The sequence below is a fragment of the Gracilinanus agilis genome, chromosome 3 (genome assembly GCF_016433145.1).
Source record: "Gracilinanus agilis isolate LMUSP501 chromosome 3, AgileGrace, whole genome shotgun sequence".
NCBI lineage: Eukaryota > Metazoa > Chordata > Mammalia > Didelphimorphia > Didelphidae > Gracilinanus > Gracilinanus agilis.
In genome coordinates, this window is record NC_058132.1 from 415,512,628 (window position 1) to 415,531,813 (window position 19,186).

Consider the following 19,186-nt stretch of genomic DNA (forward strand, 5'->3'; position numbering starts at 1 on the left):
GGCAATGAGACTATTAGCTAGGTTGCTCTTCATTCAATCCTGAGGTTCACACCTAAAACTCTTCCATTTGAAAAAGGTTTCTAGAGCCAGCATAGCCCTGGAGAGCACAGATTATCCCCACAACTTAATCAATTCAAAAAGGGCTTGAGTGGGAGATTTTATATAATAATAGATAGTTTTAAAACATCATCATAAAAAAAAGAGAAGAGTAAGTACATATGAGAGGTGAGTATAGAGAGCATCATGAACCTTCATTGGAAGGGAGAGATCAGGAAGTGATCCCTGAAGGGTAGGTAAGATTTCAACAGCAGAGAAGGGGCTAGATGTGGGCAAGGTATTCCAAATACACAGAATGAAATGACTAATAGGACAAAGGTGGGGAAATAGGGTAAGTGTTCTGTGGTCCAAGAATAACATAGTATAGAATGTAAGAAGCTAGAGAACGTAGTTGTGTTATATATAACTATGGCTTGAAAAGCAAGCCAGTGCCAGGTCATGGAGGGTCTTAAATGCCAGGATAAGGATGACAGGATTTAATGCTGGAAGTGACCTTAAAGCTCATTTAATGGGTAAAAGAGTGCAAAATCCTCATCTCTTTGCCTAGATAGTGTCTGACAACTTGGTACATAACAAATTCCTCATTTCCTGCTTGGAAAATTATTCTCCAGACACAGTTTCACATCTTTATGAGTGACTAAACAAGAATTGACAAAGGCTGGGAAAGAAAACACAGCAATTCCTGGGAAATGATTATGCTTCATGCAAACAGTCACTAATTTTCAAATGTAATGTGTTCAAAAGTTGAGGTTTTAGAACTTTCTTCACCAGATGAATCCTGACATCAGAATGATATGTATTGACTCTGCTTTAAAAATTTCAATAACTCCTTATTGCTTACTGAGTAAAATTCAAACACTTTTGTTTGGTCTTCCATCACCTAGTATCACTTTGTTTTTCAAAGCTTTTTTCTTATTATACCACTCAATGTACTCAAACTAAACTACTCTGTTCTGTGCTACTACTCCCTAAAATACTTTCGTGACTTTTGCTTCTATTCTTACAATTCCTTAAGCCTGGAATGTCTTCCCTGCTCCCTTCTACATCGGCTATATTTTTATTCATTCTTTAAAACCCAACTTAAATACTATCTCCTTCATGAAACTATCCCTGACCGCCCCACCCCCAGCCCCAACTTCTGTCATGATGGATTTTTCATCTTGCACAAAACTTTAAAGCTTGCCTCACATTCCTTTTTTTTTTTTAATTTTTAGTTGATTAATTAATTTAGAATATTTTTCCATGGTTACATGATTCATGTTCTTTCCCTCCCTGCTTCTCTCCTCCCTCCCGGAGTCAATGAGCAAGTTCCACTGGGTTTTACATGTATCATTGTTCAAAACCCATTTCCATATCATTAATATTTGCATTAGAGTCAACATCCCCAATCATATCCCCACTGAACCATGTGATAATCATGTTTTTCTTCTGTGTTTCTGCTTCTACAGACCTTTCTCTGGATGTGGAGTTCCTCCAGATTGTCCTGGATTGCTACTAGTAGAAAAGTCTATTACATTTGATTGTACCACAGTATATCAGTCTTTGTGTATAATGTTTTCCTGGTTCAACTCATTTAGCTCTGCATCAATTCTTGGAAGTCTTTCCAGTTCACATGGAATTCCTCTAGTTCATTCCTTTCAGCATAATAGTATTCCAGCACCATCAGATACCACAATTTGTTCAGCCATTCGCCAATCAATGGACACCCCTCATTTTCAAGTCTTTTGTCATTACAAAGAGCGTGGCTTATGAATATTTTTGTACAAGTATTTTTCCCTATTGTCCCTTTAGGGTACAAACCCAGTAGTAGTATGGCTGGATCAAAGAGCAGGCAGTCTTTTAAAGCCTTTTGTGCATAGTTCCAAATTGCCTTAGTCTTAAATTCTTTCCTTTCCCATAGATCTGACAGGTTCACCTAATTTACTTATAATTTCCCTCTTTGTATTTAAGTCAATTGCCCATTCTGAATTTTTCTTGGTATAAGATATGAGATGCTAATCTCTAATCTCTAAATCTAATCTCTCCCATTCTATTTTCCCATTTTCCCAGCAGTTTTTGTCAAATAGTGGGTTCTTGTCCCAAAAGCTAAGATGTTGGGGTTTATCATACACTATCTTGCTAAAGTCATTTACCCCAAGTCTATTCCACTGATCCTCCCACCATATTTTTTAGATAATCATGGCTTTATAGTACAGTTTAAGATCTGGTATTGGTAGGCCCCCATCCTTCACATTTTTTTTTCATTAGTTCCCTTGATATGCTTGACCTTTTGTTCTTCCAAAGGAACTTTGTTATAATTTTTTCAATTCTATAAAAAAACTTTCTTGGTAGTTTGATAGTTATGGCACTGGATAAGTTAGCTAATTTGGGTAGGATTGTCATTTTTATAACATTAGCTTGTCCTATCCATGCTGCCTCACATTCCTAAGTGTTGTCATGGCTTATGAGTTTTTAAGCTCCATGAAATCAGGAACTGCCTTATGAAGCTTGATTTTTATTCTAGCTCACAGCATCGTGCTTTCACTCACATATTTCATATATGTCCTTCACACAAGGAGCTAGATCCATAATGATCACCAAAATATATGTGCAAGTTTAAGCTATAAAGACTTAAAGCTTCATTAAGTTTTTTGGGACACTTTGTATAATGTTATTGTTAAGAAGCCATCCACTGACTCAAATTGCAGTCTGTTATAATTTGGGAGTTTATTTGAACATATATTATAGGACTAAAGAAGTAGAGTCAGAAGAGAAGGAACCTTAAAAGGGATTTAGTACAATTTCCTTATTCTATAAATGAAGAAACAGAGGTACAGAGAGTGACTCACCCAAGATGATACATGTTAAAAAAAAAAAAAGGCAGGTGAGAGTCAAATACAGTTCTGACTCCTCTGATTATCTTTCTAATCAATGCCCCCCAATGTTTCCTATAGCTTTTCCTGAAGCATAACTTTCAGAATTTGCTATAGTCAAATAAATGAATCCTGTGGTCAGTCTAGTAACAAATCTCTGTGAATAGGCTGGTCCTTAGATGACAGGACCTGTATTTATAGCTCTTCTATCTTGGTTTATAAACCCTGGGACCTCTGATACCACAGCTTTTAAGAACCCCAGGTCACCTCTGTTACATGATGAAGAATATAAGACTTTAGTGGAGTTCTGCATATAGCAGGTGCTTAATAATTATTTCCCGAATTAAATTGTAATTTTAATAGGAATTAGATATCATGCTAACTTTTGATCTGTCTAAAACTACTCACTGGAATTTCAGAAGCTTGGTTTAGATCAGACTAGGCTACCAAAGTATTTATTTTTCATATGAAAATGTCACCTCTTATCTATGTGCCTTGAAGCATTAGGAAAAGCACAGTTTCTACTGATAAAAAGCTACACATTTTATCTGTGCAGAAGATGAAACAGAAAGTCTCTTTTGAAGCTTGAACTACAGGAGCTAGCTATACAGGGATAAATAAAGTGATTAGCATCATTAAAAACACAGGTAGGACTTACCAATAAGGCAGTGGCATCTGCTACCATCAACATGTAAAACACATTGTTCCAGCCAGAGGGGGAGATAAGCCCAGCTAAGAGAGGACCCAAGGCAGCACCTAAAGGCATGAAAGTGGGGGGGTGGGGGGGGAAGGAAGGATATTGTTTTTAAAGAGCTACTTTTAAAGTCTAGTATAAATTCTCTTTACTCATTGTTCACAGTATAGAAATGACAAATTCTGTGATAGCAGGAAGCAGATATGATACTTAAAACTGAGCTAGACTGATATTTCCCATTATCAGGAAACCATATGGCATGTTTATGACTCACTGAAAAGACATTTAAGTTCTAATTTGTGATTAGAGAAAAAAACTTGGCCTTGTTCTAAACAAAATATGACTAATGTATTTTATAATAGATAACAAACAATGAATTGTTGTGAATGGACTTACTGTGACTATAGTACATTTCATTTTGAATTTTTCCTTCATTTTTGGTCTATTGATTACCATTTATAGATACAAATGACCTCTCATGATTAAAGAACAATTATTTAAGATACTAGGGTCAAGAAATCAATGTGATTTTCTTTTGGAAATTATTTCTCATATTTTTAGCTGCAGGATTGTTAACAAAACTTTAAGGAGACTATAAGAGAGCAACAGTTTCTTGCAGTGAAAAGAATCCTGGATCTGCAGACAGGGGGACCTGGGTCTGAATTTCTATTTCTAAAACAACTTGTATGATTTTGGACATATCAAATCTCTTTGGGCGCTAGTTTCCTCACCTATAAAATTAAGAGATTAGATCTATAATTCTGCAGATTAGCTATACTCAATTATCAATGTCAATTCATGCCCCCTTACTTTTAGGTACTATAGTAACCCATGAAATACTCCAAAGGGTCCTGCTGGAAGTGGGCTTCTTAATCCATGTTCTGAATAGAACTCTTCTGACATCCATTGTTATAGTCTACCTGCATTAGGATTTGTATTGGGAATTGTATTTTTTTGTTCGCTGTGTAAACCATCTGGTCTTGATGAATCTAATATGAGTTTAGGGAGCTAAGAGGATAATAAATGAAACCAAGAGTGTTCTTAGCTTACTAAATTCTTATTCACAATGATAAGCTACAATATCATTTGTATGGACAGATACATAAAATATTATAAAGACTTAGAGACTTCCTTGATCTAAGGACTCCCCAAAGACCCCTAGAAAATACTCTTAGGGAATTTTAGTAATAGTATCTTCTTTTTTAAGCACAGTAGGAGTATCACCAAAATCTTTATAAATTCAAAGGCACTTTTTATCTCTATTGAAATTTAAGAACCAATGTTTATATCAACAATCAGTTCATTACTTTTTTGTCAAGAGCATCCAAATAAACTGTTTCATGATGTTCAAACAAATGTTAAATTATGTTATCTGTTAAAAACTGCCATCACTCTTTGAAAAAGGAAAATAGAATTTTTGCCTGATATTAGTCAGGATAAAAATCATTTGTAAAATCCAAAAAATTAATAATTCACATTTATTTTTATGTGGGTTGCTACTGTGCCTAGTTGGGATGGCAGTGAGTGCCAGAGGAATGAATGTGGATAATGTATTCTAACCATAAGTTAAACACATTGCAGAGAAAAGCAGAAACTACATATAATGGAGCAATGAAAAAATTATAATAAATACCATAATATAGCCAAAGGTGATATTTTAAAAGAATTTTTCTAATAGAAATTCCATTCTTGCATGATAAGATTTTTATCTTTTAACTATTTCTATTTGTTCTCATAATGCTATTTTTTTTTCTCAAATCAAAATCACTTACCTATAGTTTTTATATTATTATCCTCATCTTTCAACTAAGGAAAATGAGTCTCAGGTGTTGTGATTTTGTTCAATGGCTGGTAACTTTTGTAACCAAGACTTGAACCTCAATCTTCTGACTCCAGAATTGATACTCTTTTTATTATACCATGAATGTGAAGCTATCCTATCAATTCCCTCTATTTTTCAAAATGATCCATAATCTTATAGTCAGATATCTATGTCATCCTTTCCCCATGAGATTGCAGAGTAATTGCTAACTATAACCAAGTCCTTACTTGGTGTCAAACATTCAAATTAATCCTTTTTATTTAGAAGTATTTGTATTTATTTATTGTATTTAGCTCAATCAACTATTATTAAAAATCAATATATGTTGACCTTTTTTGTTTAGGTGACTTTTTGTCAGAACTATCTTTTCCCTCAAAAGATCCCCATAATACTTTTTAACCTAAAACACTTATAGGAACATTTATCTACCAAAAAAAAATACATAAATAGTCATTTTTTAGAATAGGGACATTTTATTTAGTAGTATACGAAAAGAGCCAAACATAGGTTAAATCCCTTCACAAGTTTAGTTACTCTTTTCCAGAAGAAAAAGACTAATAGTCTTTTCTGTATCTGCAAATGGTCATAAGTGGAATTGAGTTGAGAGAATATAGCTGGTTCAATACCAATCCATTATAACTAGAAAAATCACATGCTGTATTGATAGTTGTTCAGTTATAAAGATTTGTACCAAATACAAACTGAGTAGGTACAATTGCTTAATTCACTTGGATTAAAAAAAAAACAAACAACTCTTTACCTTCCATCTTAGAATAAATACTGTGTATTGGTTTTAAGGCAGAAGAGCAGTAAGGGTGAAACAATGGGGGTTAAGTGACTTGCCCAGGGTCATACTTCTAGGAAGTATCTGAGGCCATATTTGAACTCAGGACCTCTAATATCTAAAGCCTGGCTTTTAATCCATTGAGTCACCTCCTTGCCCTGCTCTTATCTTAATTCACTTTTAAAAGCAATGAACTAGAAATTGAAGAAAGTTCCTCCCTTTTCTCTTCTATCCCTTCCTTTCTCCTGTGCTACTGCAAAAGCCCCACAAACTCCAAACAAACAAAAAGGACCTCAACTAGAACTATTAACCAAAAATGATAAATATATTTCATAAATCTGTCTTTATGTTTGAAAAGAAAGCATATTATTTTTAAATGAATGTTCTCTAGAACCTTCTTTCTCAAATTGTACTCATCTCTAATCTGTGAATTATCACATAAAACAGGTATCCCACATAGCAACTATTATTTACTTAGGTTTGCATCTCTAAATAGGCAACTTACCTACAGAACCAGTCCCATCAATGATAGCTGTCACAGTGGAGAGAGCTTTGGAATTCCCCTTCAAACTTTTATGGGTACCCTAGAGAGGGACCACAAAGTGTAAAGTAAGAAAAATACTAATATTCTTTCAAAAATTATTTGTTATTTTATTTTATTGATGTATTCTTTATTGTTTTTGGCATTTAAATTTAATCAATTTAAATTTATTAAATATTAATTAATTATTTTTATTTTAATAACAGATTTCTGCTTAAGTTTTCTAAAGTTATATGATCCAATTTGTCTCTCTCCCGCCTTCCCTATCTCTTCCTGGAGCTGGCACATGATTCAGTCTGGGTGTATATATGTGTGTGTGTGTGTGTGTGTGTGTGTGTATTACCACACAAAACATATTTCCATCTTATAAAAGCAAAACCCAAAAACATATATTTAAACAAACAAGTGATAAATCATACGTTTTCATCTGCATTCCTACTCCAATAGTTTTTTCTCTGGAGGTAGATAGCATTCTTTTTCACAAGTCCCTCAGAATTGTCCTAGATCATTGCATTGCTGTTAGTAGCAAAGTCTATCACATTTGATCATTCCACAATATTGCTGTTATTGTGTACAATGTTTTCCTGGTTCTGCTTATTTCACTCTCTATCAGTTCATGAAGGTCTTTCCAGGTCTTTCTGAAATCATCCTTTTCATCATTCCTTATAGTACAATAGTATTCCATGACCATGATATACTTCAATTTCTTCAGGCATTCCCCAATTAAGGGACATCCCTTTAGTTTCCAAATATGTCATTTCCCATTTTTTTTATCTCTTTAGGATACAGACTTAGTAGTGGTATTATTGGATCAAAGGGTATGTATTCTTTTACAGCTCTTTGGGGATAATTCCACATTGCCCTCCAGAATGGTTGAATCAATTCACAACTCCCCCAACTGTGCATTAGTGTTCCAATTTTGACACATTCCTCCCAACATTTATCATTTTCCTTTACTGTTATATTGCCAAATCTGAAAGGTATGAGGTGGTATATAAGAGTTGTTTTAATTTACATTTCCCTAATCTTAGAACATTTTTATATGATTATTGATAACTTTAAATTCTTCATCTGAAACCGGCCTATTCATATCCTTTGACCATTTTTCAATTGGGGAATGACTTGTATTCTTATAAATATTTGAGAAATGAGATCTTTATCAGAGAATTTTTAATAAACTATTTCCCCTGGTTTGTTGTTTCCCTTCTAATCTTGGTTGAATTGGTTTTGTTTGCACGAAACCTTTTTAATATAACCAAAATTATTCATTTTACACCTTGTAATGCTTTCTATTTCGTTTGGTCATAAATTCTTCCCTTCTCTATAGGTCTGATAGGTTAACTATTCTATATTCCCCTAATTTACTTATACTATTGCTATTTTTAAATCATATACCCATTTTGATCTTATCTTGGTATAGGGGATGAGATATTGATCTAAACCTAATTTTTGCCATACTGTTTTCCAATTTTCCCAGCAGTTTTTGTCAAATAGTGAGTTCTTATCCCAAAAGCTGTGATATTTGGGTTTATCAAATACTAGATTGCTGAGGTCATTCACCCTCAATCTTTTGCATTGATCCACCATTCTATTCCTAAGCCAATACTAGATCATTTCAGTGATTAATGCTTTATATTACAGTTTAAGATCTGGTACCACTAGGCTACTATCCTTCTTGCTTGTTTTTTTCATTAGTTCTCTTGATATTCTTGATCTTTTGTTGTTCCAGATGAATTTTATTTTTTTTAATTCTATAAAATAGTTTTTTGGTAGTTTGATAGATATGACACTGAACAAGTAAATTAATTTAGGTAGGATTGTCATTTTTTATTAATATTAGTTTGGCCTATCCATGAGCAATTAATGTTCTTCCAGTTATTTGTGTGAAAAGTGTTTTATAATTGAGCTCTTATAAAAAACAAATATTTTTAAAACTTGCACCAGACTAAAATTTCTCAAAGTACTTTGATCTCCTAGACCTCCACTTAGAAGTTATCATATTCCTGCTTGCATCACAGTTATTTATGTTTATGTGCTATCTTCCCTTATCAGATGGCAAACTCTTTTAGATCAAGGATTGTGTTGTCCCTATTTTAGTGGATAATAATTCCTCAGACACAGTTGATGTTTAATAAATGTTCATTACCTTAAACTATATGTGTAAACAACATTACAAAAGATAATATTGCATCTAGATATTTTCCACAATTTTTGCATTCATGTTATAGCAAAGGAAAGATCCAAGTTCTGAGTCAATCTAGAATCGAAAATATCAGGCAGTTCATTCTTCTAAATGGAACTCTTAAAATGTTTTCATAGTGAGGAGGAAATAAAATGAATTTTGAGGAAATATAGTGTTCCAAGTATAGGACAACTATGGAACTTTTGATAGCTGGGCTTAAATATGTTGAAAGCAGCAAATTTATTAAGATTTCATCTCTGTGAAGTGAAGCAAAGTCAGCTTTTATCAGTGACACGTGTAATATCTTTGCAGACTGTCAAAAAAAATATTGGCTGCCAAATGCTAAGAAAGGTGTTTTGTCTGATTAGGTGATGACTAAAAGGATATTGTTATGAAACCCAAAGCTGGTTTAGTTTCTGATATCGGGAAGCATTAAATGATAACCAGTGGAGAAGGATAACTACCTGAGAAATCCACAATTCCAGAGTTTATAAATTCCTTAGAAGAAGAATAAGATGAAATAAATTATTAAGTCTCCTAAATAATCCATGCTAGTAGAAAATTAGTTTTTTTCACGGTAACTTGGCATGGGAAGGTACCCCAGTGTCAATGCTATAAAACACAGATATAGGGCATTACTGATATGAAGCCTTAATATTCCATCTATGCTGGGCTCTGGATAGAACAGTAGAATTAAAAAGTGGCTAAGATAAGGGCTTGTGTCTCCTCAGTCTGTCAAGTTAGTAAGTTTTAACAAGAGTGGAAAGGTAGGGAGGTAGAAAGAACATGTTAGGAAAGGCTTTGAATGTCAAATAGGATTTTATATTTGATCCAGAAGGTGAGGTGGACAAAGTGACCTCACTGCTCATCATGGTGATGGGGATTTGTGAAGGGGAAATATGAAATAACTTTGTATGTAACTAGGCTGGAATAGGTCACCAAGGAACATTTGGAACTGGGATGACCATACCCCAACAGATGAAGATTTGACAGTTTTTCACTGACACGGTTTTGATTCTACAGTGGAAATGAGAAAGGAAATAAGAGTGCTTGGAGAGAAGCCAAAGAAACCAGAGTCTGGAGGTGGATATAATAAATGACAAGTAGAGAAGTGCTTGAGAGATTGTATGAGTGGATCTGTGTCATATCCAATCTTATCTTTTATGTCAAGGAAACTAGGATCCTTTCCCAGCAAGGTACCTCTCTATAATAAGATATCATGAAAGGAAACCTAGTCTATTGCTGCTTGTGGAGTACCTGTTCCATGGATGGTGAACATCAGTTTCAAGTGATTGACCATTCTGTCCATACAACACAAGACAGATAGTGTTAGGGATTCTATGCTGCCATCTCTACATTACAATAGCAAGGTTAGTTTGGTACAAATCTGTATAGATTGTTTGAAGTCAAACAGTCATTTATCAAGCCTAATCTTCCTGTTTTAGAAAATAACTTATTTCCTCATTCTACATTACAGAGTTCCTATAAGGACATTTTTTTTTTGTTTTTAACCACTTTTTAAAACCAATTACATGTAACAACAAATTTCCATACAAGTTTTCCTAAATTATACGATTGATCTTATCTCCCTCCTTCTCTTACCTTCCCCTTCCCAGTGCTAGCAGGCAATTCATTCTGGGTTATACATGTATCATCGTGCAAAACATCTTTCCCTATTGTTCATCTTTGTGAATAATATAAAACTAAAACCCCAAAATATAAACCCAAATAAACAAGTGAAAAATTGTATGCTTTCATCTGCATTCTGACTCCTACAGTTCTTTCTCTGGAGGTGGATAGCATTCTTTGTCCTAAGTCTCTCAGAATTGTATAAGGACAAATGAAAAGGTATTTTATAAGTATGAGATTAAAAAATAAAGGTGACTATATTTCTCATTTAATTTCCTCTTACGCATTTTTTTGGAGGAAGTAATATTGAACTAAGGTATTTTCTCAAATACTGGAAACAAATGAAATTCAAAATTGTCTGAGATGTGCAGAAAAACTTACCAAGTCGGCAGAGACTGCAGTTGTAATTAATGCATAAGGACCATTGACAAGAGCTCCACTGATAAGAAGCATAACTGGCAAAAATCAGTAAGGACAAATTAGAAAATAGGGAAAAATAAACCTTTCCCAATTAAAACCTATGTATTTATAATAATTCTTAAAGTTTTCCATTTTGGCTTCTAAACTGCCATATCAAGCATTCATTCCTTGTAGTGGAGTTGTGTATCTTGAATACAATCCAAATAAGAGAAGGATTATCTTTGTAGGAATTATAAGGATCTATTATTTGGAAGGACCTTTGAAATAATCAAATACAACCAATCTTCCAAAAGTATTTCATACTCATAGATTTAGAACTGACGGAACCTTAAAGGTCATCCAGTTCAATTCCTTTATACAGATGAAGGAACAGACTGATTGAGGTTATGTGATTTGTCCAAGGTCACCAATTTAGTGTGTTTCAGAGGCAGCCCTAAGATCTAGCTCTTCCTGATCTCAATGCTACCCTTTTAGCCACTGTTTTTTTTTTCAGTTATTTATTTAGTTATTTTTCAGAATATTTTAATTCTTGTTGCTCTTCATCTTGATTCTCAAATGGAAGTATCTCTGAACAGTCTAGTAATGTGAAGTCCTACTTACTCCTCCTTCTCCCAATATATGTTTGCTTATGGAGGTTTTCAGAGATTTGGGGTTTTATTAAAATAGAGAACATCTGTAGCAGCAACAGGAAAAATAATTTAAATTCTATGTAATATTTTATTATTGCATATTATTCTAACCACTAACTGCTACGACAACTTAGTGGTAAAAAAGCCTAAGGGATATGATGTAAAGGAGACAAAAAATATTCTAATTTAAATAAGTGGTTACCATAGGCAAGATTGCAATAATTGTTTTCAGTATGTTGACTTTTCCCAACTTCATTCCTTGCCAGAAATTAAGCTGAGTTAATTGGAAACTATATGGTCTTCTGGAGATTTGTACATTGGTAAAACAGGGTTACTCTGGGATAAAAGATCATATGATTTGCTTTATAGAAGACTTTAATGGCTGCTCTTTAATAACAAATCATCCATTAAATTTCCCCTTTAGTAGCAGAGAAATATTTAAGAAGTGACAGAAGCATAATTTGATATTGTTGCCTGCAGAAAGTTAAAAATAGTTTTCTTTTTTATATAACTGACCCAGAATATTGAGTATGAATAGCACACACTGGACTGGAAACTGATGATAGCAACAGAAAGACTTTTGACTGTGGAAGGTGTAATTCCTGATGATATAGCACCCTGAGACTCTTGATAAGGCTGGCCATCCTCCAGGAGCAAATGTTGATACTCTCCTCATACTAACTACCATGGTTCTGAAAGCTAAAGACTTGTTTTAGGCTAGGAAGGAATAAGGGTAGTTAGTGTTTGTACTTCTAAGCTCACCTTTTTGAGTCTGAAAAAGTCAGTTTTCCTTTTAAATAGAAAAGTATCTTGACTTCACATTTTCTTCTGGCCATATTCCCTTTCCTAACATTCAGGATTTGTAATTATTCTGAACTATGCTTTATGCACTCTATTACCATAATCCCTATAGATGTCTAACGTTTACAGTATGAATACATTTAGAACATGAATTTGTGGTGTTTCCCTCAAACTAAAGAGGAATAACTAGGCTGCTTAAGATCAACTTCTTAGGTATCTCCTAGCTAAAATGTTTCCTTGTTTATAATTGCTGGATTTTATATTTTGGAAGCATTGTCCTTCCAGGTGAACAATCCCCCAAATATTTTTTAAAAATAGTGCTAAGGATGGGGGCAGTTGGGTAGCTCAGTGGATTGAGAGCCAGGCCTAGAGACGGGAGGTCCTAGGTTCAAATCCGGCCTCAGACACTTCCCAGCTGTGTGATCCTGGGCAAGTCACTTGACCCCCATTGCCTACCCTTACCACTCTTCCACCTATAAGTCAATACACAGAAGTTAAGGGTTTAAAAAAAAAATAGTGCTAAGGAGAAAAATGCATAATATTCTCACCTATTGTAGCTTCTAGGCCCATTTTACTGACCATAGAGAACATATAGAGCTGCAAAAATTAAAAAAAAAAATCAGAATTATTTTTATGGCAAATCAGTAGAATTCAGTCAGAACTGTGAGAGAAGAGATAGTATTCAATCAAGTTACCATTTAAAAAGTATACAAATACACACAATAGAACGGCATTATAACACAGCTAATCATTACCTAGATTTGGATATATATCAGCTTTCCATTTAGGAGTCTCAAATTCAACAGTGGCTCTGCCACTTTTTACTTCTGTGACCTTGAAAAAGTATCTTCAAGTGGAGAAAATGATGCTTATATCCCCACTACACTGGATTTTGAGTTTCTGAGTCATGGTTTAAAATGTAGAAAGGATAGATTCTTGGCCAAGAATGGAATGTACCCAGCGAGGACCAATTAAAATATATTTGCCTGGAGTCTTAAGATTATAATACCTAAAACGAAAATCAGCAATAAAATCCATGGCTTTGGGTATCTATATATAATTAGAAGACTGGACAAAATCCTTACATAAAGAAATTATTTTTAAAAAATAGAGCTATCAAAAAATGAAACAGACTTCCTTGGGAAGGAATGTGTTTCCTCCCTCATTGTGCATCTCCATAAAAATATCAGGTGATGTAGAAGAGATTCTTGTTCATGGTTAGGCTGGACTGAGACTCTGTGATTCTAAAATGCATAAAGTATAGAAATTCATGAACTATAAATATCACAATGTGAGGAAAGAAATTTTATTTCATAGGTTTCAGTATGTTATTTGATAAAGAACAGAATGAATAAAACCAATGCAACCAAGATTAGAAGGAAAGCAAAAAGCTGGGGAAAATTTTTCATAGCAAGCATCTCTGATAAAATCTAATTTCTTTAAAATATAGAGAATTACATCAAATTTATGAGAATACAAAGCATTTTCTAATTGCCAAGTGGTCAAAGGATATGAACAGGCAGTTCTCAGATGAAGAAATCAAAGCTATCTATAGTTTTATAAAAAATGCTCTAAATAACTCTCTTTAAAAAAAACAACAACAAAAAAAACTTTTACCATCCATCTTAGAATTATTGACTCCAAAACAGAAGAGAAATAAGGGCTATGAAATGGGGGATGAGTGACTCGACCAGAGTTACACAGCTAGGAAGTCTCTGAGGTCAAATTTGATCCCAGGATTTCCCATCTCCAGGGCTGGCTCTTAAACCACTGAACATTTTACATATTGACAGCAATATTTTTTTTAATTAACAACTATAAATAACTTAGGTATTCTCAACAATATAGTGATCCAAGAGAACATCAGAGACTCATGATGAAAAATGCCATTTTGATCATTGAGAACTGACTGCAGACCAAAACATATCATATTTCATATTTCCTCCTTCTTCTCCTTTTTCTACCTCCTCTTCTTCTTCCTCGTCCTCTTCCTTAGTCTTTCTTTCTTTCTTTTACATTTTTTATTTGAGATCTCTTCCACAAAATGACTAATATGGAAAAATGTTTTACATGACTACATATGTAAAACTCTATATCAGATTGCTTACTCTCTATCAGGGAGGGGAGAAGGATAGGAGGGAATAAGAGAGGGAAAGCTAAGAAGGAGGAAGAAAAAATTTAGAACTCAAATATTTTTATAAAATGAAAGTTAAAAATTGTTTTTACCTGTAATTAGGGAAAAATAAAATGTTATTAAAAAGAACAGTATATTTTATATTTATTTTAATAAATTTCCACACAAGCTTTCCAAAGTTATATGATTCGTGTTGTTTCCCTATCCTTTCCCTCACCCCTCCTGGAGCTGATAAGCAATCCAATCGGAGTTAAACAGGTAATATTATGCAAAAAATATTGTCATATTATTTATTTGTGTAAGTGTATAACCTTATGAAATCAAAACCCCAAATCATATACCCAAATAAACAAGTGATAAATCATTCCTACTGCAATATTTCTTTCTCTGGAGGTAAATAGCATTCTTTTTTATAAGTCCTACAGAACTGTTCTGGATCATTGTGTTGCTGTTAGTAGCAAAGTCTATCACATTTGATCACTCCACAATATTTTAGTTACTGTGTATAATGTTCTACTTATTTCACTCTGTATCAGTTCATGTAGATCTTTCCAGCTCTTTCTGAAATCATCCTGTTCATCATTCCTTCTAGCACAATAGTATTCTGTCATCATCATATATCACCATTCAGCCATTCCCCAATTGAACATCCTTTTAATTTCTAATTTTTTGCCACCACAAAAAGCACAGCTATAGATAGTATAAACATGTTCTTTCCCATTTTTTTATTTCTTAGGGATACAGACCTAGCAGTGGTATCACTGGGTCAATAGGTATGCAAAGAATAGAATAAGTAAAAGGGAAAATGGAATAATATTATATTTTGAAAAGATACACTCATGTAAAGAATCAAGGAACCTGAGAAAACAACCATGATGGAAAACACTTGAGTAAGAATTAATGGAAAGGGAATAGCTAGGCAACTCACTGTAAAACCAGGTCTAGAGATGGGAGGTCCTGGGTTCAAATCTGATTGCAGACAGCTCCTAACTCTGTGACCCTGGGCAAGTAATTTAACCCCAATTGCCTATCTCTTATCACTTTTGTGCCTTAGAACCAAAATACAGTATTGATTCCAAGATGAAAGGTAAGAAACAAAATCAATGGAGAGAGAAAAAGAAATTTTATTGGTGGAACATGCCATAGACTCAGGAGGAATTAGATAAAGAAACTGAGAAATAGATCCTAATTCTGTGAAAGAAACATTATTTGTAATGACGAGGGACTAAATGTCTAGATATCTGCCAGGGTTCTCTTTTTCTCAAAAAGAGCAGTTCTTTTGCCTTGATGATATCTTTATTTATCAATGTATATAACACTTTGAAAAACACATAGCTTATTATCTCAGTTGATACAATAACTTTGTAAGTTAGGTTATTTTCTCCATTTTGTAGATGAGAAAACTAAGGGCTGAGAGACTTTCCCAACTAGTAAATACCAACTAATTACCAAAACAGAGGAAGCAATAAGAGGCACTATTATTCTGGACTTTTAATTTTTTAAAAATCTCATTTTATTACATTAAGGCTATTTCAGTATAAGCCCCTGCCTCAGAATTAAAACTTTGCTTTTTAAGTAAAAATGTTCTAAATTGTGATGGCATCTGATAATATATGCAACATTCTAGGCTATAGCTGGATATTATCCCAACAAACAAGGAGGAATTGCATCCTAGAGAAGAAATAATAGATTATTTGGAGTGAAACAAGCACTCCTTTGAACTGGTGATAGAAGAGGTGAAAGGGAGGCTCTGACTAAGATAAACCCTACATTTTGGGAGAAAAGATTTAAAGGGGTTCAGAGAAAGGTTAGGAAGAATTTAGTGGCCTATAATTCTACTACAAAGCTTATTTAGCAAGAGAGATGAAGTGATATTAACAATAAAATTCTAAGGATATAAGCAGATATTATTCTAAGAGAAAAAGGAAAGCTATCTGATCTAAAGTCATTAATGTGCCTTCACGAAGGAGGTTAAAAAATTTTCAACCAAAGATGTTTAAGACATGTATAAAATATACAAAAAGAGGCCAGTAGCAGAAAATAAATACAAAAGGATGTGGTCTTATAAGAGTAATATCAGAATGGGCTGAGAGTAATGATGAATGTTAAGGATACAAAAAAACACCACTTAAGATTTGTTGAGGACATAAATAAATTAAAGTAGGAAAAAGGAGGATGAAATGATCATAATAAGTGGCAGATAACTACTTTTTTTTTTTTTAAAAACCCTACCTTCCGTTTTGGAGTCAATACTGTGCATTGGCTCCAAGGCAGAAGAGTGGTAAGGGCTAGGCAATGGGGGTCAAGTGACTTGCCCAGGGTCACACAGCTAGGAAGTAGCTGAGGCCACATTTGAACCTAGGACCTCCTGTCTCCATCTCTAGGCCTTGACTCTCAATCCACTAAGCCACCCAGCTGCTCCCCAAATAACTTCTTAACCTTTGATTTCCTTCCATTTTTTTTCTTTCTAAGGAGAAATTTGTAGGATTGGGAAAGATACACAAAAAATGACTGACAAAGTAAAACCAAAATAACTATCTTCAATGAGTTCAAGAACCAACTCAGAAGTGTAGGTTACTAAGTAAGTGGTAAAGAGGGATGCTGACCTATTGCCTATATTCTGTGTCATATCATAGAGAATGGAAGAAGAATCACAGATTGGAGAAGGGCAAAGGCTACTTAGTTTGATGTAAGAAGCTTCCTTAAAAAAATAAGACTTGGGGCAGCTGGGTAGCTCAGTGGAGTGAGAGTCAGGCCTAGAGACAGGAGGTCCTAGGTTCAAACCCGGCCTCAGCCACTTCCCAGCTGTGTGACCCTGGGCAAGTCACTTGAACCCCATTGCCCACCCTTACCAATCTTCCACCTATGAGACAATACACCGAAGTACAAGGGTTTAAAAAAAAAAAAAAAGACTTATCCCTAAGGTAACTTCAGAAAACAGTGAATGGCCCCTCTTTGTAGTTTTTCTGTCAGGATGGATGACAATTTTTTGGTGATACTGAAGAGATTTTTAATCAGCTATAGGTTAGACTAATGGCCAGTGAAGTCCATCTTAACTCAGAAATTTTTTCTCTGTAGTTGCTATAAAGAAATAAATTTGAAAATCTTAAAAGTACTATTGTTATGAAACATTATCCATTTTTGTCTTCTCTCCTACATTTTTATCATTAAAAATATCCCTAAACTAAAGCCTCTGTTTTCTTATAGGAATAAATGTTTCAACATATTTTTATCTTTATTTTCCTAATTTCATCTCACAGAAATAGTTAACCCTTATTAGAGAGTGTTGTGTCTAGTTCTAGGTTCAATAATTTAAGAGTAATATGAAGAAGCTGAAGGATCCAGAGTAGGCAATAGGCATGACCTAAAAGATCCGAAGATGTAATAATAACAATTATTATACTAGTAGAAAAGAATGCTAACAAGTATCCTTGATAGATTTCTTTGTAAACAAAAAGAAATCATGGGAAGCATCATGAATGGTTATTTTCAATCTATAGTGAGGAGAGAAAAAAAGACAAGAATATCAGGCACAGTAGAAAGAAAATGAGAGGAAAAGGAGAGCTTTATTGGGAGAAAGAGTGACAGAAACTAGGTTAGTAGTGGACACCTGGGAACTGTTTTTCCTCATAGACTTTTTTTTAAAATATTTTTTTAAACATTTATTAATATTCATTTTTAACATGGTTACATGATTCATGCTCCACCTTTCCCCTTCAACCCCCACCCCTCACCACCCTCCACCCATGGCCGATGCGCATTTCCACTAGTTTTGTCATGTCTCCTTGATCAAGACCAATTTCCAAATTGTTGGTAGTTGCATTGGTGTGGTAGTTTCGAGTCCACATCCCCAATCATGTCGACCCCGACCCATGCGTTCAAGCAGTTGTTTTTCTTATATGTTTCCTCTCCTGCAGTCCTTCCTCTGAATGTGGGTAGCTTTCTTTACCATAAATCCCTCAGAATTGTCCTGGGTCATTGTATTGCTGCTGGTACAGAGGTCCATTACATTCAATTTTACCACAGTATATCAGTCTCTGTGTACAATGTTCTTCTGGCTCTGCTCCTTTCGCTCTGCATCTGTTCCCGGAGGTCTCTCCAGTTCGCCTGGAACTTCTCCAGTTTATTATTCCTTTTAGCCCAATAGTATTCCATCACCAGCATATACCACAGTTTGTTCAGCCATTCCCCAATTGAAGGACATACCCTCCTTTTCCAATTTGTTGCCACACAAAAAGCGCAGCTATGAATATTTTCGTACAAGTCTGTTTATCTATGATCTCTTTGGGGTACAAACCCAGTAATGGTATGACTGGATTAAAGGGAAGGCATTCTTTTATAGCCCTTTGAGCATGATTCCAAATTGCCAGCCAGAATGGCTGGATCAGTTCACAGCTCCACCAGCAATGCATTAATGTCCCAATTTTGCCACATCCCCTCCAACATTCATTACTCTCCCCTTCTTTCATTTTAGCCAATCTGCTAGGTGTGAGGTGATACTTCAGAGTTGTTTTGATTTGCATTTCTCTAATTATTAGAGATTTGGAACACTTTCTCATGTGCTTATTGATACTTTTGATTTCTTTACCTGAAAATTGCCTATTCATGTCTCTTGCCCATTTATCAATTGGGGAATGGCTT

At 34.4% G+C, this 19,186-nt stretch overlaps 1 protein-coding gene across 1 annotated transcript in view; it reads right to left on the minus strand.

The window, feature by feature from the left end:
• Positions 1-19,186, minus strand: part of SLC37A1 (solute carrier family 37 member 1) — a 137,019-nt gene that overhangs the window by 5,622 nt on the left and 112,211 nt on the right. Inside the window, exons 14-17 of the mRNA XM_044670259.1 lie at positions 12,960-13,008; positions 10,943-11,016; positions 6,715-6,793; positions 3,568-3,665 (exon numbers count right to left, since the gene is read on the minus strand). Of these exons, the coding sequence (XP_044526194.1) occupies positions 3,568-3,665; positions 6,715-6,793; positions 10,943-11,016; positions 12,960-13,008 (300 nt within the window). The remainder of the gene's footprint in view (positions 1-3,567; positions 3,666-6,714; positions 6,794-10,942; positions 11,017-12,959; positions 13,009-19,186) is intronic.